Source organism: Poecilia reticulata, chromosome 15 (genome assembly GCF_904066995.2).
Source record: "Poecilia reticulata chromosome 15, P_reticulata-male-v2, whole genome shotgun sequence".
NCBI lineage: Eukaryota > Metazoa > Chordata > Actinopteri > Cyprinodontiformes > Poeciliidae > Poecilia > Poecilia reticulata.
The window spans coordinates 2,359,451-2,382,288 of record NC_088844.1 but is presented as its reverse complement, the minus strand read 5'-3'; the positions used below and the strand labels follow the sequence as shown (position 1 = coordinate 2,382,288).

The window sequence follows — 22,838 nt, the reverse complement described above, 5'->3', positions numbered from 1 at the left end:
CCCCACAGGCTGCTGTAATTGGGCCAAGACAATGTTGAATATGTTCGATGTTAGATCGGGCATATTCAACAAAAAATTAAATATGTTTAATTGTGTTAGTTTAGCACCTGAAAATAGATATTTCAAAAGTAATGTTTGAGAGGATGCTGCTGATCAGTAAAATCATTGCACTTATAATTCTATTGGTGAAAGAAAATTTATATATATATATATATATATATATATATATATATATATATATATATATATATAAACACTTTATTAGAAATTGCTTTGTGTCGTAATGGACACAGAAATGAAAAATAAAAGAGAAAAGAGGATAAAAAGTTTAAAAGGAAAGGAAATAGGAGTAGAGGAGAGAAAGAAGCACAGAGAGAACTCAAATCAACACCTCTCTGAAGTTGATGTCTGCCTCTACACCTGCATAAAGAAAGAAACCAGAACACACAAGTTGAAGAAAAGTTGTTGATAGACCCAAGATTTTTCAGGGTTTGTCACTTAGAATCCAAATTTATCAAATGTTCACCTCAACTATGAGTCATACTTTGGGATTTTCTGATTTTTTTAAGATTCTGTCTGTCACAGTTGATGTCAGACCTATGATGGATTTACATTTTTTAAGTGGGAAAACTTGAAAAATCAGCATTGAATCAAATCTTTACTTTCCCCACTGTAAAGATGACAGATTCTTACAATGAAAAAGTTTGCTGCTTTAGCTTTACTACTCAGCAATCTCCTTCACATGAAAATTATATGAATACTGTCTGTTACTACCCAATAGTAAGTCCCGCCTACTCCTCACAACTCTTCGGACTCACTACTGCCCAGTTCTCTGTCCAACAGGTCCGGAAAATCCCCAGAAACTCGGGTCTTACCCTAGCGATAGTTTGTGGAGAATAATCTGTTTAAACTGGGGTCGGAAAGGACTCGTCTAGCTCTGACTACCTTCGATCCAGAAGTTATGACCTTTTACAGTTGAGGGGCAATCCGCTGAGTAGCCCTCACAGCGACATAACCCCTACAACCACTCCTGTTAACGGTAGCTCCTTTCCTAAAATAACGGCACTTGTTAACGGCTAGATTAAATTTAGTGACTTAGATTTAAGTCCTAAGGTCATTATTTTAGTTTTGGCTAAAAGCAACCTATAAAACATTCCTACTTTTTCCTCCCAGAATCAAACTTCATAGCTATTTCACAACCATCAAAGAACTTTAAGGTGACTCATTAATTGAATGTCCACAACATCTTTTAGATTTTCTTAAATGCTAATTATTTTATTAGTAAGGCAATTTTGCAAGGGTCAGTACAGCTTAATTCAGTAGCAGAAATAATCAAATAAGTAAAATCAATAATCTAGCCTATCTTTCCCTAATGCTGACACTGAGAACTAAAAAAGGGAAACTTTGAGAGAGACGGACAGAGTTTGGCATTTTGAACCCCAGAACTGGCCTGATGATGAAGAAGGTGTTGCAGCAGCAGGAGGTTCCCAGTACAGGAAGAGTACTGACTTAGAGCAGCAGGTCTCGGGCCTCAGGGTGACTTCCTCATGCGCGTAGCGGTCCTCAGCTTCTTGTCTTGCAGCTCTGTAGCTCCCTTCTCCTCGTCTCACGATCTTCCTGGTCCCACGGAAGGAACACACCAGTTCTTCCTCTTTGCCTTTGTTCTTTGCCTTTGTCTTTATCTTCATCTTTGCCTTGGTCTTTGTCTTTGGGGGTCTAAACCCAGCTGTTGAGAGAAGTGCGATTTGAAGCCACATGTTGCGGGGCTAACGGGTTGGTCCCCATGTGCAGAACAGTCTTCGGTTCTGTGGCCCCGGCTCTTCTTCAGCTGCAGAGTTCTTTGTCCATCTCCGTCTTGGCTCGAAGCTGCCTGAAGGATCCAACCAAAGTTTCCTCTGTTGCACCCACCTTATAAAGGGTTTATCCACCTTTTGGTGCGTTTACATTGGCTAGCTTTGTTGCTGTGCCTCTCATTGGCTGACTGCTTGGACAGATGATCTCATATCCGTCACTTTGGAGACCTCATGACCTGATGTCTGTTCTAATGTCCCCAAGTTGCTCAACAGTTCCTCCTACCTCTGTTTCCTGCCCAACCTTTTCTTGAAGTTTAGCAATAAGGCCTTAGTCACCTCCGCTATCCTATCAGTTCCTCTTTTCCCCTGTCCTTCCACCTACCATCTACCTCCTACACAACATCAGTGACCTTTAATTACAGTTACAACATTTTACACCTTTTCAAGTTCAATGTCAAAATCACATTTATAACCTTTTAGTTTCTCTGATTTAACATTCATTTATAATGTTATAATAACCATAACTTATTAGTTACTCTTATTATAATCATAAGGTGAGTTATTACAGACACTTCTGAAAAGAAACCAATAATAATCCATTATTGTAATTATCTGATACCATGTTACAGTTACTTGTTTCACCTTTAAGTACTTCCACAAGTGTAAGAGTAAGTGTAAATATTCTTATAATCAAACCAACATCAACCACTGGTTAAACCAATATTAATTATTGGCATAATTATAAGTCATTATTTTAAGTATTTTACTGTGGGTTTTATCCAATCTCTCAAAATATTTAGATTTTATTCTTTAAAAACCTTTAATGCTTTAAAATAAGGAATGGTCTGAACTATTTTTAGACTGATGCAAGAAAGAAACTTCCTCTTTATTAAGGAAATCAGCTTTTCCTGTTTCATGACTTTCTTTCTGCCTGACTTTGATTTTTTATGATTAAATAGAAAGAAGTAGAATTAAAGCAAAGTTTGCAGGACACAATAACAACACACACAACCAGATTCATTTTATTACCATCTGACTCTACTGTTGGGTCTTGATGTCACCTATGTCATTAATTTTAAGGTAATTTTATTTATTATTACTATTAAACTAAAATCTCCAGCATGGGGAAGTGGGATGAGCTCGACTTTTCTCGACAATACTAAGAGGATTTTTTAAAGACTGTGTAGCTGCATGGTCAGAACCAGATAAAACAGTGGGAGCAGGATATAATGATATGCCACTTTGAGGTGCAGCGTTGCCACAACCCAAGAGTTGCATTAATCAAAATCAGGTTGTCTTGTTGAAATTCCTGGGAGAAAAAATATCAGCTGTTGTCAACAAAACAACAGGATAGATTGCAACACCCTGAACATCATCACTGGGGGACTGAGTCACACTAATGAAGATCATGCAATACTGATGAAATGTAGTGTGAATTTTCAGTTAAAACAAAAAGGCTTTTTTTTTAAGAAAAAAGAGTGAAACATACCTTTTTATATCAAACAAAAAGTTACTCTTGATTAAAATGATTTTCACAAAAGTGAAACTTTCAGTTCAGCTTCTTCTGAATGTGAATTAAATTAATTACATATCAAACATTTTCCTCATTGATCAAGATTGGACTTTTTTGTTATAGAAGTCATTTAAGAATAAGCATTGAGCTTTTTAAGGTCAAAGTGTTTATCTCAGTTACATAATTAAAGTAATGCCTTCTATGAGCTTGAAAACATCTTTATATAAGTAACAATACATTTCAATAGTATAAGAATTCACTCAACGATGACAGATTCAGTTCAGTTGTTTTGTCCCAATGCGATGTTTTCGAACACAACAGCTGGAATAACTCAAAATTCTGACTATATACGGGATTTTTTGTAGAGCATTTCTAAAATGTTAAAAGACAAAATGCAGCTTGGGTAGCTGAAGCATTAAGCTACCCAAGCTGCATCAAAAACAAACGGTGTTTTTGACTAAAGTCCCTGAGGGTTAGAATCCCAGTTAAACGGCGTTTAACTGAAGTCCTACAGGGGTGCAGGTTTTAATGTTTTAATGTTTGTTTGTTTTTTAATCTCTTTCTCACTGTTTATTTAATGTCACATGCCGTTTTTATTTTAATTATGTAAAGCACTTTGAAATGCCTTGCTGCTGAAATGTGCTATACAAATAAAATTTGATTGATTGATTGATTGAAATACCGAGACTGCTTGACACATTACTGGCTGGTGCTTGAAAAGTACCCAATCCATTAGCTCCATTCATTTCCCTTTTTTGATTGGCTATACCCTCCACAGCATAGATAAGGAAAGACTGTGGAGGTCAGCTTCTGCTGTAATGCCAAAATGGTTTCCATTGTACATATTGTTGCATATGAAGGTGTTTAAACCATTATAATAGGCAGCTCTGAGCATTTTTGAAGCGTCTAAAGTTTTTGCAGATTTCAGTAATTCATGGATGGTTGAGGTCTCTAACCTCCATGAAAACTGGAGCTTAGCATCGAAAGCCTTTTATAGCTGAGTTTCTGTTGTTCCCAATCAATTCTACTTTCTTATGGTACAATGAAATCCCCCCACCTAAGAGGGATTTCATAGCTGGACCTATTGCATCTTTTCATGGCTCCAGGCTGAAATCCTCTCCTTTTAGGGTAGCAACCTAATTTTTCACAAACATTTGTAAAAGCAGTCAACGAGCCTAGGTTCTAAATGTAGTGAGGCAAACATCTGTAGTCATGCTATAGAACTTATCAATTAGTGTTTCAACTGGTTTCTGTGCAATAAAGGTGGGAAGATTGAACCAAAATATTGACAATATCAATACCAACTCAGCATCAGTATCAGATCCATGGTAAGAGCAATACTGTAGTTTCAGATTCCATCTCAAAATTTTTGCTCATTTCTGTATTGTAGTTTCTCAATTCTACCTCAAAGACATTTTGTTTTGATTTGCTATCAGATGATATTTTTTCCACTTCATTAAGAAAAAATGCACACAAAGTTATTAAGGTATTTTGTAAACACCTAAAAACTTTGTCCAAATTCTGTCCAAAATAACTAAAAGCAAAAAAAAAACAAAACAACAACTAAAAGTCAGAAGTTTGATGATATACTGTATTAAACTTAAAACGTATTGGTATTGGCAATACTGGCCCTGTATTTACTGGGTATCAGATCGATACCTAAGTTAACAGCAGCTCTCTTTGCTCCACCAACAGCTACCTGTTGATGCCGGAGCCACCCCTCTTTCTTCGTAGACGTCTCAGATGGTAAGTTGAAAATTTATCGTGAAAATAACGTGAACCAAGCCATCCATCTTGCTGCGGTGAGTTTTGTCAGGGAGTCCTGATAATGATTGTTTCAAAATGCCACGATAGGGCCGTACTTTGTTTCAAATCGTAGCCTTCCCATTTTAAATATTATTCATCTAATATTGTAAAACAAGCAATTTAGAGAAACAAATATGGAAACAACCTGATAGGGACTGCAGAGTTTCTGGTTTTATTGTTGATGTCATTTTCATGCATTCCCAGTTCTTACCAATAAACCTGACCTGCTGGGGTTTTTACTATAACAAGGAAAGAAATAGGGTTGTTTGTGTAAGACCCAGAGGATGAACAAAGGCTCGCTCCCAATCCGTCCCTCCACTGAATTTACCTTAGAAATATCTTATAGTATGTGTGCGTGTGTGTGTGTGTGTGTGTGTTTATTGTCATACTTGTTGCGGCAGTAGAGTGCCATGCACATTGTTCCCAGAAGACTGATTGCCATGGCGATGGACGTGATTGACAGCACCTGTCTCTTGTACACAGTTTTGCTCTCTGTGGAGAAACAAAAGCAGGAGAAGAAGAAGACGCCATATTAATGTTTGAACAGCACACTCTCGGGAAATAAAGCTGTATTTGTTGTACATATTTGCCTGCATATGTGTTTCAGACACAAAAGACAAAAAAAGAGGAAGGACGAATGAAAATTTTTTTGTCCTCTCAGAGTAAATCTGCCATTCATGGGAGATGTGTTCGCACTGAACCAATACACCATTCACAGGATTAAACATTGTTATTGAAAGTCGCTCTTAACCGCTTTTAATTTCTAATGTGTTTCTCTAGCAGCACCCAAACACCTATTTAAATCATCAAACAGGCAGTTATTGAACAAACAGCTCCCTGGAGCTTTTTTACCCCCTCTATCCCTCTTTTTTTTTCAATCTGCCTCGATTCTTTTCAAGAGTAATTACTTCTGTGATAAACAAACCAAATACAATGGACATAAAATAACTCAATTCTCATTTGTACAAAAAACCCAGAACATATTTACAGCTTCCTTTCCCGCCACACGGGGTACTCCCGAGTTACGGTTTCAGCCCCTTCGGCTCGTTTTATCAGCTCTGCCACGTCGAGTAATGGTCCGATAGACACCAGACATTGCTTTTGAAATGGATGCCACATGTAATGGAGCCTGAACACTTGGAAACAAGAAGAGTTATGGTACGGAGGGACGCCATTAGTGGAGAAAAATGGAAGCTGTCTTGTTTGTTCCGAACAAGTAAATCACGGTTGCCTTCGGAAACATTAACAGGCGATCAGTCAAGGTTTATTTTTGCAACGTTCGGGCCTTGGGAAGCTGTAAAGACGATGGGCATAACGGGTTTTACATTGAGAAGGGCTTTTCTAAAGGATTTTATTTGTTGTGCAAAAGTATAATAATTACTGCTGGAAGCCACTGAATACAACACGATTACTATGTGGTTTGGAAAAGTTTGGGAAGCCATGGAATTTGATTTCAGTGCTCTTCAGATCTGGATAATTATGGAAGTAGATTAAATTATTGTTTTCATTTCAATAACATACTTTTGTTTCCAAACTTGTTTCTTAGTTTCTTTCCTCTTCTTGTGTAGTTCTTCCTTTATACATTATTTCCTTCTTTTTGTATCCTTCTCTCCCTCCTTCCTTCCTTAACAGATTTAACATTTTAAAATGACACTAGCAGAGAGAGAAGTGCGGACAGTGAAGTCTGTCACGTTTTCAGTGAAACATCTGGAGGAAACCTGACAGTGTTCAGAGCAGCTCCACTGCAGCCTGCTGCTGCGTCCATATTGCTCTGCAGGATCCTGGCATCGTCTCAGCTTACATAATTCACTACTTCCTGACCTCATCAAGATATTCCTGAACTTATCGTAAGACATCTCTTTTGATATCTCAGTCAAAGAGAAACATCCAGCTACTCTGCTCCACACAGATATAATCCATCAGACACACATGGCTTTCAATCCTTTATCTCCTCTAAAACAACAGATGCTGCAGAATCTCTCAGAGTGATGCCATACAACGTTTCCCTCCATCTTTCTCCACCTATGTCTAAATGACATTTCAGGCCGGCGTTATCCCAACGCTGCTAATCAAACTGCGGCATCACACAGACTCAAAGACTGTAATACGTAACTACGTAATCAGAGGAAGATGAGAACAGTCCTGCAGAGACGCACTGACTCATACAATGTGGGGAGGGCAGACACACACTCAGAGCAGGACTGGAAGAGAGAGATGGTTGGGGGAGATGTGGCTCAGAGAGATGAGAAGAGATAAAGTAAGGAGGTGCACTAACGAGCCGAGACGTTTCACAGATGAACCCAGCCTACTTTTCTCTCCTGATAGATTTGAGGCATTGTCTGACATAGTTTTCCACTTTAGCTGTTTTAAAAATTGCCTGTATAGCAAAGAGATTTTTATTACCCATTATTAAGGTTTGTCAAGATTTTAAGCTATTTGTACCCTAAATGGTTTTGTGATATTAACAAGGTAATTAGCATAAAAGGTAAAGCCAGGACAACAAGGAGCAGCACTGACCCTTTGCACACTTTCAAGAAAGCGTCCTATTCTATTCCACCAAGATGGGCGACAGAACAGTTGGTCGCCTAATATCGCTTTTATTTGGTTGATTTCACAGTAAAAGCAGTAATAGGATGATGGGGTCGACTTCACAAACAGGCGAGGAGGCAAACGTGTTGATAAGAGAAGCAGACAGAGATGGATGGCAGCCGTTAATTGTAAGGACTGGGAGACCTCGGTGGAACTGCGAATTTGCAGCAAACACTTTTTACTAGGTAAAAAGACTGACGTTCATATACTTCTGACGTAAGGAAGATTAATAGTATGTAATCAAGTATTGAATTATAGAGAAGATACACCTTAGTAAGCATAGAGCAAATGCCCTGCCATCACATAGCGTACCATGTATGAACAAAACTGGTTAGCATCGAGACTTTCGTACTTTTAAGTCTACTCTGGTGTAAGAGAAAACTGCTTATGACATAGTGATAGGAATCATATGGTGTGCATTCAGGCAATTTGATCAAATCAACGAACGCATCAGGATGGAGAAGGTGTGGATTAGTTTTCCAGTTAACTAGTGAGCTAACACCATTGCCATGACCCAGCTTGGTGAGCTACTTCCACAGAGAAATTATCTCAACTTGAACGAGCAGATATCATGGCCGTTTTAGCAAAAACAACAAGTATAAAATAAGGCTCGTGTGAGCTATCATGTTGGAACATGTCAAATGTACTGACTGAGGTACTTTGCAAGACTTGGTGGTGAGAAATGGATAGTTTATCTAAACCAGTAAACAGGGGACAGGATCATGATCTCAGTATGTCTTTTCTTTAGATATTTCTTCCAGATAGCTTCATAAAAAAGTTGCTATCTCTGTGAAATTATTTCTAAACACTTCACTGAACAGAATATAGCATTGTTGGCGGCCTTTTGGAGAGTTCAGATTAAGAGTCCACATTTTCTTGAATGTAACTCATGAAAACAGTTGGCAATACTAAACAACGCTGTACAAATTATCAATATAAGATGTTAACACTTCAAATCAGAGCTGAACACTGTTTTACAGCGGCTTCTTTCTCACTCACACAATGTGACCTCGTCCATGTTCCCTACATGGCATGTGCTCTTTCTGCATGAGTTGAAAGAGTGAGATCTCCCCCTCAATCCCCACCACCCTGCAAGGATAACCAGTATAGACAATAGATATATAAATGGTACTAGCCAGAAACCAAAGATTAAAAACAGGCCACAGAATTCTGATTGGGGCATCTCTGTTCTTTGATAAAACTTCCCTGTTAAAATACAGAGTTATCCATTTAATTTTCATCCTCCATACCCACAAATTGTGTCTGTCCCATACTGAGCCTCACTGTTAAACCCCAGGCACATAAAGTGGGTGAGCGTAATGCTCTCATAACTCAGTACTGGCTGTTCTTGCTTGGTTTCTCTTGCAGGTTTGGTGTAAAGGCCAATTAGTGGCAAGACCTACACCTGCACCAGCTGTGTTCCTCCACCTCTCTGTCTGTCCATCCGTCTCCTTCTCCTCTCTGTGCTGAGAACCAATCTACTGATGGAGGCAGGTTTACCACAGGCCTGAACACACTTTACACTACCACCAATGTGCTGATTTTTTTTATACCTGTCACCCTAACTCAATCTGCTCACCGGAGCCAAGTCCAATCTCTTGGAAATGATGTACAAGTGGAAGTGTGAGTATGATCTGCAATGATTTGTTAATGCACACCAAAAAAAAAGAAAAAAAAATCTGTCAAGAAAACTTTTTCTGTAAAATTTTAAAAAAGTAAAGAAAAACCATTTTTAAAGGACTCATTACAAGTCATGCCTGTGAAATTGCATTTTAACTCAAATCTTACCATTTGCTGGTATCATTAACAAAAGGTGACCTAAAATATTCACTTCAGCAGAAACAAATATGAGGCTAAACACAAACTGAAAACTTTATTTTTTCTCCTTTATTTTTAAAGCCGTTTAATGTTTTTCTATGGTAGCTTTTACACCGAAGGCTTAATTTAGATTGAGCTCTGTTGGCTGAGATTGAATAATGGATTACATATTTATTGGTGAAGAAACAATTTATTTAAAATATAATATTGAGTTGTATGAAACAAATTTAGATGTAAATCCATTCACATTGCGTGAATGGATTTAGTTCCTGTGCAACAAGCAGCTTTATCCAAGTTGTTATTCTTAGCTTTTGATCATGTTGTAGGAATCGTCTATCGTTTATTTAATAAGATTTCTTATTTCCATGCGTTTTCTTTGGGAGTTTAAACACAGGGTAGAACATAATTATGAAGTAAAATTTCTTTTGTTTTAATTTTTTCTTTTGTAAATGAAACTGATAAATGTGGCCACAACTATTAACCAGATAACATTAGTAAATGATATGGAACCACCTTTCACTGCTGCTACAGTTACAAGTCTTTTGGGGTAGCATCTTTGAAGATCTAGAAACTATTTATCTTTACAACCTAGCTCACACTCAGTCGCTTTAAATTTAGGTCTGGACTTTTACAGAGAAAAACTAGCACAAAACATGGATTTTATCAGTAGTGGGCACCGCTGACTAAAAATGCAATATTCCAGTGCATTTTCACTCTGCACTGGAATAAAAGTATAATAATTTTTTTTAAAGGTTATTTGAATGCTTCCAGTTCATGCTTGAAAGCACGAATTAGAATATATTGTGTCAACAACACAACATGTGTTACAAAATAATACTGCCTTCAACAGGGTCAAAGTTGTTACTGCCCACCTACCTGAAAGGTTTGTGTTTCAGGAAGTGATTCTTTGGAACAGATCTTTCACTGATGGTCTCAGTTTTATAGTTGTTGAGTTTTGCTAACTCAGGTGGTGATTTTGTCTTATTGATCAGATCAGAAACTAAGCAGCATATAAGTAGATTTTAAACTGGTTACAGCATTGCATTCTGGGTACATCTGATGTACCACATCATGGGTGGGGAACATGAGGAGGAAACGGAACTGCCACACTGACACTATTCACCAACTTCAAAATAAGAGCACAAATATAAATGTCTAACTGCTTGAATTCTTGACTTTGACACAGTTGTCAAACTTTATTACACATGAGATTTATTCAACAGTCACGTTCTTTATCGCTTTAGAATTTATCTGTAAAAGTTAACTTAGGGGAACCTAAGGGCACTAATCGTTTCCAAAGTTTGCAAAAATGTTAAAGTCCTAAAAAAAACAACTAAGCTCTAATATTAGGGTATTAGTGGAAGTTTGGTTTCCATTGTAGCACTGACTACATTTTAAGAGTATAGTTCTACAACAATATTATCTTTAACCTTAGCCTAAAGCAGGGGTGGGCAACTCCAGGCCTGGAGGGCTGGTCTCCTGCAACTTTTAGATGCGTCTCTACTTCAACACACCTGAGTCAAATAATGAGGTCCTTAGCAGGACTCTGGAGAACCTGACTGCACTGAGGAGGTGATTCAGCTGTTGGATTCAAGTGTGTTGGACCAGGGAGACATCCAAGTGTTGCAGGACACTGGCCCTGGAGGACCAGGATTGCCCACCCCTGGGCTAAAGCCTTTATCAGCCTCTTACTATTTTCAGTCAAAACAATGCATATTCCACATTTTTAATATTCACTGCAATAGAAGTATAATTTATTTTTAAAGGTTATTTACAGGCAAGGCCCTGATAAAACATTTGGAGAACGATTGTTGGACTACGTAAGAAAGAATAATTTCCAATTTTGACAGAAAATGGCAAAAACAATTTTGCCGTTGCTTAGCGTAAGAAATTATTTTTGACACAAAAAGGTGATGACAAAAAGAGATTTTCAGGTTGGGGAATTGGATTTAAAATGTTTTTTTTTTTTTTGCATTACCCTAACTCTAATTCTGAATATATTAGGAAGATTCACAATTAAGAACTTCATTACATCCAGGCAGATTAAACTTAAATTACTTGGTAAAAGTTCCCTAAACCCGGGACAGAGTGACTTAGCTCTTACCCGTACTGTGACTCAGTGTGAGGTTAATGATGTGAAGGTCAGGCAGCGCTTAAAGCCTCCCTCTTGTTTGCACACACCTAATGCTGTCTGCACTGGCAAAGTCTCTTGATGTGAATAAATCATTCGACTCAAGAGAGGGAAAGCCTGTTCTTGTTCCATCTGCGCGACCTTGGGGTCACGTCTTCCATTTATTCCCACTTCAAACCCCCAGATCTGCCCTGCTGGTCAGTTATTCGCAGCAACTTTAAAAACAACTGTGATTAATATTTTAAACTCAAGGTGACAGTGGCTGTAACTGTAACTGTGTTTCTATGTGGTGATCTTATAAATTGATGTGGGTCTAGTTCAGTAATGGACATGTATGTCATATGAAATTGGGGTTTTTAAGAGTTCTTTTCCAGGGTGAAAAAAATACATACAATTGTATATGTTTAGGGCTCTAAACTATTCATGATTTAGGTTGATCTTTTCCTTTTATGAATGCATTTCCTGACTTGATTTCAGCTCAGTTTAATTCAAAAATATTTTATTTATGCCAAAAGGAAATTAATTGTTGTCTTAACTTATATCATCCAAGTGTCTTCAAAACCTAGTTGTGGATGGTGATGTTGAGGATGAAGGATCTCCAGACAATCCAGACATGTTAGCAGCTCAATATCCAGAAACGACATTCCCCAGTATGTCCTGGATGGCATCATCAGTTGATGGCTAGCACTGCTAATCCACCCCATTTGCTTTTGCTGCTTATCTCTAAATCTCTGCCTGCCTGTATGATTAGAAATAAAGGTGCAGAAAAACATTTTTATAGATTATCATAATTGCTAGTCCTGGGAATTCTGAATTGTTTCAAAATACTCAAAAATCTATTTTAGTTTAACGTTTTTTTCACTGCTATATACGAGTATATTGCTTATCACACATCGACTCAGCTGCCTCACCCACCATATGTATTTTGAATAATTCTTTAATATTTTTATAATCAAGAAATAGTCACCTAGGCAGCTAAGCTAACCTAAGAATTTAGGCCACAGAGTTTTATGCACAAACTCTGTGTTTGTATTTTTGTTTAAATATAAACTGATGGCATTTGATGCAGTGTGAAACTTTTTAGAATCCTTTTCATCTCCTCTGGGATTTGGGCCCATAGTTCAAGTTTTAACTGAGCTTTTGCGATGCTAATCAGCTGCTCCCTGTTGTAAAAACATACATACAGCATAACAAAAGTCCAAAAGTATATAAAAACATAAAAGCAACATTCTTTCCAGCTGAACAGAATCCAAAACTGAAGAGAAAAACTGCATAACATTTCAAACAGCAACGACTAAACCAAAAAAATCTAACGTAACAGAGCTACTCCAATATTCTGCCAGCAGGAGCAACAGTTCTATTGAGTAAATCTGTGGACATGACAGCTATCATAAGAAAATGCATTATTGTAGTGACAGAAAATTCAGTGGCAACATTTTTCCACGCACATACCGCTGCATAGCACTGAAGTCCTGATGAGTCTCCATGATAGCAAACTGCAGTGAGCCAAGTAATGAGCTTTAGCTTCTCAGCTTTGAGAGGAAGATTTGAAATGCTAAGGTAATACTGGCTTTACTTCCACCTTCAGCTCACACTATATCAGATCTATTGCCCACTAGTGTACTGGCCTATTTTTTTAAAATTGAAAATTAATTTACCAGTACAGTAATCCTGCCAATCTGTACAACACTTGGAGCTTCCTCAGTGGCAAAGGGTGTTTGTGTGCTCCTGTTTTCATTAAGGATCATTTTCAGTCTAAAACCCAATAAAAACCTCACATTTGGTATTTGTTTCTTCTAGCTGCTGTCAAAAGAATATAAGCGGGATAAGTTGTTCTCCATTTTATGAGTCATTATCAGCCTGTAACTTCAAAAGAACATCTGCACCTATCAACACACAGAGCTGTTGGCAGCAAACACAGATAATCACAGAGGTGACAAAGCGTGGCGACAGAGTGAGGTGGCGTTCTGACAGAACCTCTGAGGCGTGCTGGAGTGAGAGTGCTTCAGTGAGCGCTGGTGGAGTTCATGACACAAAAACAGAGGTGCTGGACAACACCCTTCACAGCACTCAATCTGAATCACTGGTGGCTCCCTCTTCTTAGAGACTCCACCATCAACGTCTTCAAGTCAACTCTGAATTTCTTCCATTAAGCTACACTCAGCTTTGCTTTTTAAATGTATCTCATACTTTCTGAGCCCATGTACAATAAATCACATGAATCACTTTTCAATATTTGACACATTTAGAGTGCGTTCACACCAGGCCGGTTTAGTCTGCTGTAATTAATCTCCAGTTCGCTTGCTTAGAAAGTTTGATTCGTTTGGGGAAGAGTGAATGCACAATTGAATCTTGAGGCAACTCTGGTCCACCTACAAACCTTGATTTGTATCATATGTTTCTTGGTTCGGCTGCAGTGAACTCTGGCATGATTTCAATGCACATATAAAAACGTCAAACAGACCCTAAAGCAGGACGCGGACTGTAGTGCAGTGCATGCTGGGTAAACACCACCAAAACAAAAGTGCATGCTAACACTAACAGGAGAAATGGCTCATGGTCCTCTTCTCAAATACAGACGAGAATTCCTACAACTGCTCAAATATGACTCTGCTCCATTTAGTGTATGAGGAAGTTATGCTCAGTGTCTTCTTCAGAGGTTTCTGTGTCATTTCCTTCAGTGGTTCTTGGTGCAGCGCCACCACAAGCAAAAAGGGGAACAGGTTTTTTAAAGGAATTGATTGTTTTTACAGTGCAGTGTGAAACGGAACCTCTAGAGCTGAAAATGTAACACATGTTGCAGCGTCTACTGCAGTGGTCCTCAATCCCCGGGCTGCGGACCGGTACCAGTCCGTGGACCAATTGGTACCGGGCCGCGCAAGAAATAATTAAATATTTCCGTTTTAGGTATTTTTGAGTCTGGAGGATCTTTTATTTTGAAAATCCTTTAACCAGATTCTCTGGTTTACGTCTTGTGCGCCAACACTGAGCCCACAAGCAGCAAAATGAGTAAGAAACAGATCAGATGTCTTTGGAAAGTTTCTTTGCGAAGGGGAAAAGGCCCAGGAGAAGAGACAGGAGAATGGATTTATCCCGGACCGGTAGGTGAGTCCCACATTACAAGCCCGCTTTGCGTAACATGCAGCGACTGGCTGCTAATGAGGTAATGAAGCTTCAAGCTGCTTCACCAGTAGAAACCAAGCAGGCTGTGGATATAAGCAACACTTCGGGTGTCATTGTCTCTCATCACTCCCAGATGCGACCGCCTCGTTGCAGAGAAACAAGCTCAGGGCTCCCGTTATCGTGAGTTAAAATTTTTACGAAAGTAAAATGTTCGTTTTTGTGGCGCATCTGTATCTTATGTTGAAGGGATATGTAAACATTACCATAGCAACCAGAGTTGGGCAGTGGTTGAGAGGAGATGAGTAGAACTTGTGAGTCTTAAGTCTGGTTTACATGGCGCGATTTAAGAATTGTCGGCCGATTCTCCAAACTTCTGTGACCACAGAGCTGATAAAAGTACAACAGGTTTAATCGGTTCGTGTGTCCAGCCACACGGCAGGAGCAACACGAACCTATTTCACTCATGAACATCCCGATTCCAGAAGAAAATCCAGTAAAAAACCCCCAACACACCATACGTGAATTGCCAAGCCTTGACTGGTCCGTGGTAATAAAAAGGTTGGGGACCACTGGTCTACTGGACTATGAGGTGTGAAGACACTCTCAGAGAAGTCTGTGAGGATTTACCATAATGTTACAAAATTGACTTGTATGAGCAGATTTGCGCTTGCTGCCAGAACTGTTTGTACATCTTTAAACTACCATAATCTCTGCAGTTATATTAGCGTTGCTGTCCATGGATTTGATGTTTTGTTGCGTATGTTATTGTTTCCTTTTGAGAGTCCAAAGCTTTTAGAAAACCTTTTACTGAATTATTGAATCTATCAGACTAGACTGCTAACCAGTTTCACTGTGAAATAATTAAACACTACCAAATCTATGGTCTTTCTAAAGAGTGTCAGGAATCATGTAGCAGAAAATCTTTCTACTTTATGCGAACTTATTTGGGATAGCAGAATAGCATAGATTCGCTATCCACCGTGTTTCTCTTCATTGTAAAATTATGAAATCACAGCCACTGCAGGCACAATCATTTCTTCCCTGAATGTTTTTGTCCGCATGACTCATATTTCATTTGGCAACAGTGGCTGGAGTGGACAGACTGTGAGGATAATTGTGTTGTATGGTGAAAGATTCTGTTTTATTGTCATTTAGCTTTTCTTTAGTGACTCCTCCTGTACTGTGGTATCCAATTCTGAGCCATGCAAAACAAATCTGAAGTTAACCTGAGGAGTAATGTGAAAAACAAACATTTATTCAAATTAAACACATGAACAGTTCATTAAGTTTAAACTTATTTGGATTGTGTTGACACTGAATTTCTGGTTCAGTATCCCTGTATCTTACCGAGTAAGCTGGGAACAATTTAACATATTAAATATGTGTTTAATATAGGTCTCAACTTAAATACATGACTATTTATGAGTCATCCCTCATAAAACTACTGCACACACTTACTTGTCATCGTGAGATTTATTCATCTACTTTACTCACTGACCATGTTTCTAATTCTGCCCCACCCTTGCTTCTCGCTCAGTGAGGAGTGTTTGCTTTTTCCTTACCTCAGTATTCATGATTTTAGTAATAAATGATAACCATACATAATCATGTTGTCTGTTGTTAACTCAAAAGTATAACCTTCAGTTGTCCATAATGTAATAAAATCAACTGATTAAGAGTACAGAGCATACATTATTATAACATTCACTTGATTAAAAGTACATAATATATGTTTTGATCATACATTACAGACATTTCTTCATTGGCATATGTATTATCACTTTAACCTGTTACAACTTATAATCATCATCAAATCATTATGCAGGGTATACTGTTATTTCTCAGGCCTTTATTCCGTTTTCTGCGTGCACCTGGAAAGATCTCACATGCTTATACCAGATTTCATGACACAACACATGTAGAAAATGTTCCATAATGTCAGAAGGATTTTATTATCTATACCTCAAATAGAGGCTACAGCAAAAAATCTAACAAATGTGATTATTCCCAGATGAAGCTTCGGTTGATTCCCTGGGGTTCCAAGGATGAGTAAAATATAAACTTGATTATGCGATATTAGCAGCTCCTTTGTACAGAATATGATGAATAATGTCAACATTGTACCATGATAAGTCTGTGACAAGTACAAGATTCTCCTGATTTTTCCTCCAAAACACTTAACATCTGTATTTCAGTGTTCTGATGGTGCATGATACAAACGTGCTCTGTTGCCTGGTTTCAGTCTATTCTTATGCTTCTCTTGACTGACTTTGTGAAGCTAAATGGAAATATATTCTTTCGTCAAAGCAAAAGAAAACTGTTTTCTATTTTTCCACTTGTGCCACTTTCTCTTGTCTCAGGATGTAAAGGATGATGTGCTGGTGTATTAATTAATTGCCAGTCTTATTGAAAGAGAGTTATTAATTCCTGTCATTTTGACAATTTTTCAGGCTTTTGTGATTTTGGTCATTTCATACCCAAGCATTTTAGACATGAGAATGATCCATCTGTTGGGTGATGTTTCATACTGACGTGTCAATTTGTACCGACGTTATGGATCCTATTAGAAACAAATGATTTGGTTAAAAAAATTATTATTTCACTCAGCTATATTATCCTTCCTGGCAGGAGGAACACAGGTTTGACTTTATTTTTGAGACTTGACTGTCTCAAAAATGACAGTGGAGATCAGAACAATAGAAATACGATGATAAATACGACCTGCACAAATTAAACAATTAAGTTTCAGCATATTTATGATTGATGTTGCCCAGAAACTCTTAATTACCCAAAGTGAACATCTTGAAGTCTTGAAGATTGTCAGGTTGCTCGTGGAGTCCAGCGAGATTTCGCTCAAAGGTAGAATCTTTACATTATATTCACACTGCACTTTCAATCTAAAGCATATGCTCTGAAAACAAGGTACTGCAGTCCCTTCTAAAGGTACAGAAAGGACTTTAGTTAAATGTTTAAACTGAGAAGAAAAAGAAACCAAACTGATAAAACAGATTTCTAGAGCAGCAGATTTAATTCTTCTGTCATATTATTATACATATGTAAAGATGAGTTATGCTTGTTGCAGCTAGAGTTTTGGTTTATTTGAAGGAAACAAAACTTTCCACAACAGGACCAAAAACTTTCTCACCCAGATTGCTCTTTTCTCTGTTTCTTTTCTTTGTTGTTTTGTTCTGTGTGACATTCAGCAGCTTTCTCGGTATGTTTCAAGTTGTCAAAAATCAAGATGAGTGAAATAAAAATCACCTCACTTTCACATCTACAAGACAACTAAAATACACACCTCTGCGTTCAACACTAACAAAAAGATGACCCTTTTAAGGATTCAAACAGGCAGACTGAGGCGCTGACAGACTGATGAGTCCAACAGTGGTTGGTCAGGAGTTCCTAGTCCAATCCAAGGGTTAAATGAGTCCCTGTGTTGGTGTATTATGTGTCAATTCTTATGTCAACCCAACCCCAAAAGGGTCTCTAACAGAGCAAATACAGTAAACACTAGGGATGCAATAAATCCATTTTTTTTACTTCTGATATCTGAGGTTTAGTATAGGCTGATACCGATCCGATACAGGAAAACAACTGAACTGATTTAAAGCACAAAGCATAGAATTAGATTGAACTGATCTGTCCTTATGGGTCAGGCACATCTTGATCGATACCTGATCAAGAATTATATTCAATATCAGGACCAATACAGATATTAATTATTGGATCAGTGCATCACTAATAAACACATCTGAAAACACTGGGCTTAACGCCTTAAAGCTGGTTAATATAATCATGCCAGTCTCTTCCTCTTCAGAGATTGGAAAAATGATGAAGATGGCCTCTGATTACATATTTAGCTGCTTTATATTATTATTACTTTCTTTTCCAGATCTCTATCACTTTTTGACATGTTCTTGTTCTTAGACATAACATCAACAAATGTCACTGTTTTACCTGATAATTTGTCAGGTAAAAAAAAAAAGAAAACACGCTGCGTTCAGGATTCAAAACACTTTAAACCATCCCCATGAGCTAAAGAAACCCCAACATTCACCTGAAAGAACTGAAGACCACATTTTTCTTGGACGTCAGTTTAGATGTGTCAGATTTGGGCACCAGATTTCCAGTCAGAGGTCCCTGAGCTCTGATGGAAAGGAAATATTGATGGGTGCCTGCATGGCTGCCTGATGAGGAACAGTGAATTTTTCTCCTAATCACTTGTCCTGATACATTAAAGATTTATAAAAGGGAAAGGCAGAATCGGAGAAGTCTTAAATATATTCCAAGCTGTATTAAATGAGTTTATGTCCCGGGTGGAGAAACCTTAACCTTTATATGCTTCCTTTCTAATTTTAGCCACAGAAGCTGAAGGTTGGAGGTGGAAAATGCACTGCTTATAAATTCTTGATAGAAATAAGGACTGTCTTCATAGACATAATTTTACAATTGAGCTCTCCAAGTAATGTAGATTTGCTTTAATCAAAGACATGTGATACAAGTCTCACCACAACAAACAGGATGAAAGTTAAACCCTGAAGCTCTTTATTTCATCAGGAAGTTAAAAATGAACCACAAACAAGGACAATATGATGGTCATGTTGCATAAAACAGATAAATTCACAAATGCCTAATGAATTGTAAACCAGGGCATGAAAAACAGAGCAAAACCTTTAAATACTCACATGGACTCATCATCAGGGCCGTATTTACAAAGATGTGGGCCCCTGGGCCAGAACCAGTTTTAGTGCCCTATCCAGCACTGAAAGATTATTTTACTCATTTAAATGGTAAGTCTTATATATAAGTATAAGCATGAATTAATGCATTGTAGGTTAAATCACGCCCTGAACAGTAGCTCTGTGTTATTCCCCAAAAATATAAACTTGAGTTTTGTTTACGTTCATAAAAATCCCAAAATATCGGGCTGTGAGTATGAAATGAAGTACAATGCAAAACATTTACAAGAGAAATATAGAAAAGTGTATGGAAAAGCTGGTTTTGGTAAATACTCTGAAGAACTTAAGAACTGTTATGCTTTCTTGAACAAGTTAAGATAGGATAAGTGTATGAGCACATATCTGAATGTTCATTAAATCTGTTGCTCAAAATCTTTTTTAGATAATGATATTTCACCTCCACAGTTCTGTTTGTTCTGAGCTCCTTTTAGAACAGGCTGTTTTAGGGCTCTGGTGCTTTTAAGCAAATAAGCCGCTGCTGGCCACGCCCCCCATCTCAAAGTTTACACTCACAATTTTACAACCATGCATCTTTGAAAAGCAAAGGTAGAGCCTCCTGCACAACCAACAAGAATGCAGCAAGTGGTTTCTGGATGGTACATCAACACCAAAACACTTTTTCTCCACTAGCCATCATGTAGCACATCCAGCTGACCAGACATGCTGGAGCTCTGCTTGGGTTCCTAGGTTACAGGGCTGGGTTCGGCTGGGGTTCCAAAGTGAGGGGGGGTGCCCGCCAAGTGTGACGTCATAATCAGGAGGTTTTTGAAATGGTTCATTTTCCAAACAACAAAACACATTGAATTATTGCCAGTAAAACGGCTGGGTGGTTTGGAGTATTTCTAGAATGGAAGTATAAATACATTAAAAAAAATAATTTTAAGTTGCTTTTAAAATAAGGTTAAAGGAGAGAAAACCAAACAAATGAGCTTCAACTTTCTGGGGTCAAATATCCTTCCAGAACAAGACAGAAGCATGCTCAAAGAGAAAAAAGAATGTGAGTTCTCTACAATTTGGATTTGATAAATATTCTAAATATCAGTGTGGGTTAATGTTTGGACCTGTCCAGGGTGTACCCCGCCTCTCGCCCGAAACGTTGGCTGGAGATGGGCACCAGCACCCCTCCCGACCCCACTGAGGGAAAAAAAGGGTGCAAGAAAATGGATGGATGGATGGATGGTTAATGTTTGTATTAGAGCTTGTATGTTAAAATATGAACTTGTGTGTATTAGAGGAAATTACCATCAAATCCAAAGTTGTAAACCTAAAATTGAAGACGTTGTTATGTAAATCTCAAAACTCAATTTCTATTGAAGATCGGAAGAGAAAATGTAAGATGTGTATTCAGATGTTCCTGTTGAATGTTTTCCCTTTTCTTTTTGAAAGTAACTCACAAAAGTCTACTGGAGAGCACCTGCAGATGATTTAAATATTTAGCTTTTTTCTCGGGAGAGACAGTTCGCCAAGCCACAGACATTGAGATGTTACCGTTAAGTGTGGGAGACGCTCGTCTTCGCGTGCACTGCTTAACACAATGCCGGCGAGGATGCTGGCAGGGCTAGCGAGCCCCTGGCGAGGTGAAGAGAATGTGGCAGCCTGAACAATGTTGCAAAAGGCATGAAACCTCACAGCTGAATATAAATGGGAAGAAGAGAGCTCTACGGTAAAGATCATCTGTCACTGCCAAGTTTGCAAAGTCTCAGCAGGCTTCACAAATGCAAATGTCTGGCGGGAAATGGGAGGGTAAAAAAAAAAAAAACGGGAAAAAAACAGCTCTTCTTGCTCTTTGAATACAGTCATAAAGTGGGAGGTCATTCTTTTGGATTTAATTAGGTTTTGGTTTTTTTTGCGATCAGAGCTTCTGGAAATGGTCCTAGCAATTCCGACTGAGAGAATGGGGCGAGCCGCGGCTAACGACGAGCTTCCAGGCCGTTAACTAGAGCTCCTCGGCTGCAATACCCAGCACAAAGCGCGCAGAGCAGAGCCAGGAACACAAGAGAGGAGCTTGGCAACGGCACTGTGAATCCGCTGGCCTCCACCCATCACAGCCCACGGGCATGTGCCTGGGAGAGACGCTTCAACATTCACTCTACAAAGACTGGGGGAAGAAAAAAACCTCCACACAACCAAACATTTGTACCAAACTCCGGCTTTTTCAGATTCATGCTTTTGAACTTTTGCCATCAACGTGCACGCAAGTACTAATGAGGAATTCATTTGCCAACACTGCCAACGTCACAAAACGAAAGGAAAAAAAAAGAAAACAGCCACACTGCGCCCTCTCTGTTCTCCCCGTTTCCAAGGAGACTGCAGCACATTGGTATTCTGAGGGGACACTTCATAAGCAATTGCGAGTGAAAGAAAAGTGAGATAGCACAAGATGGAGAACAGAAATGGTAAAAGATACATAAATGTGTTTGGGTAAATAGTACAGTGACATGTTTAAGCAACAAAGAATTCCACAAAGAAATAAGATTCATCATGCAGACATGGAAGAAAACATCCATGTCAAGCCAAATAACACTATGTGTGATTAGACGTGTGTGTGCGTGTGTGTGCGTGGCCTTTCGCTGGGCGTCGATCCGTGTTCTGTGTATAAGCAATCACGCAGTGTAATGTTGATCCAACATGAAACCCCTACGATGTTTACAGGCGTGAGTCATGTATATGTGAAGACAAGAAAAGCTTTCTTACCCATGAACTCAATGCCCAAGTGGTCTGATGTTCCAGGCAGCAGGAAGGAGAGAGAAAAAGAGAGAAAAACAGACGTTACTGACGATAGACTCATTGTGTCAAAATACAGAGCTAGCCACAGTGTGAACTTCTGCAACAGTCACATAGAAGAAGCAGCTAGATGTTAGTATTGTTACAAGGAAGGACACATGCGAACACAATCTAATGGTTTTATTTTCTGTCCCATCTTCACCTTCACATTAACATTTCTGTTTTTACACCAGAAAAACCAGAAAAACATAGTTCCTATAATCTATGGGAACTATGTTTTTTATATTTTATCTGTTGCTTTTGCATAGTTTATTCGTATTGTTTATACATTGTTGAAATTGATGGATAAATTAATCTAGGTTAAATTATTATGATTCATTAACTGATTTTATCATTTTACCCAACCTCACAAATCTAAGATTTCTACTTCTTGAGTTTTATGGTGGTTGGTAGACCAACTGAGATAGTTTATGACCGGCACCAACTGGACTGGAATGAAAAAAGGTCAAACGCAACGCAACCTCATATATTTTACTCAAAACTATATTCGTTGAATATATTTCTTGAAATTGTACACCACAGTTAGAATTGGTCAAGCTTTT

At 38.3% G+C, this 22,838-nt stretch overlaps 1 protein-coding gene across 1 annotated transcript in view; it reads right to left on the bottom strand.

The window, feature by feature from the left end:
* Positions 1-22,838, bottom strand: part of nrg3a (neuregulin 3a) — a 555,594-nt gene that overhangs the window by 54,927 nt on the left and 477,829 nt on the right. Inside the window, exons 4-5 of the mRNA XM_008429015.3 lie at positions 22,207-22,230; positions 5,502-5,604 (exon numbers count right to left, since the gene is read on the bottom strand). Coding sequence (XP_008427237.1) covers positions 5,502-5,604; positions 22,207-22,230 — 127 coding nt within the window. The remainder of the gene's footprint in view (positions 1-5,501; positions 5,605-22,206; positions 22,231-22,838) is intronic.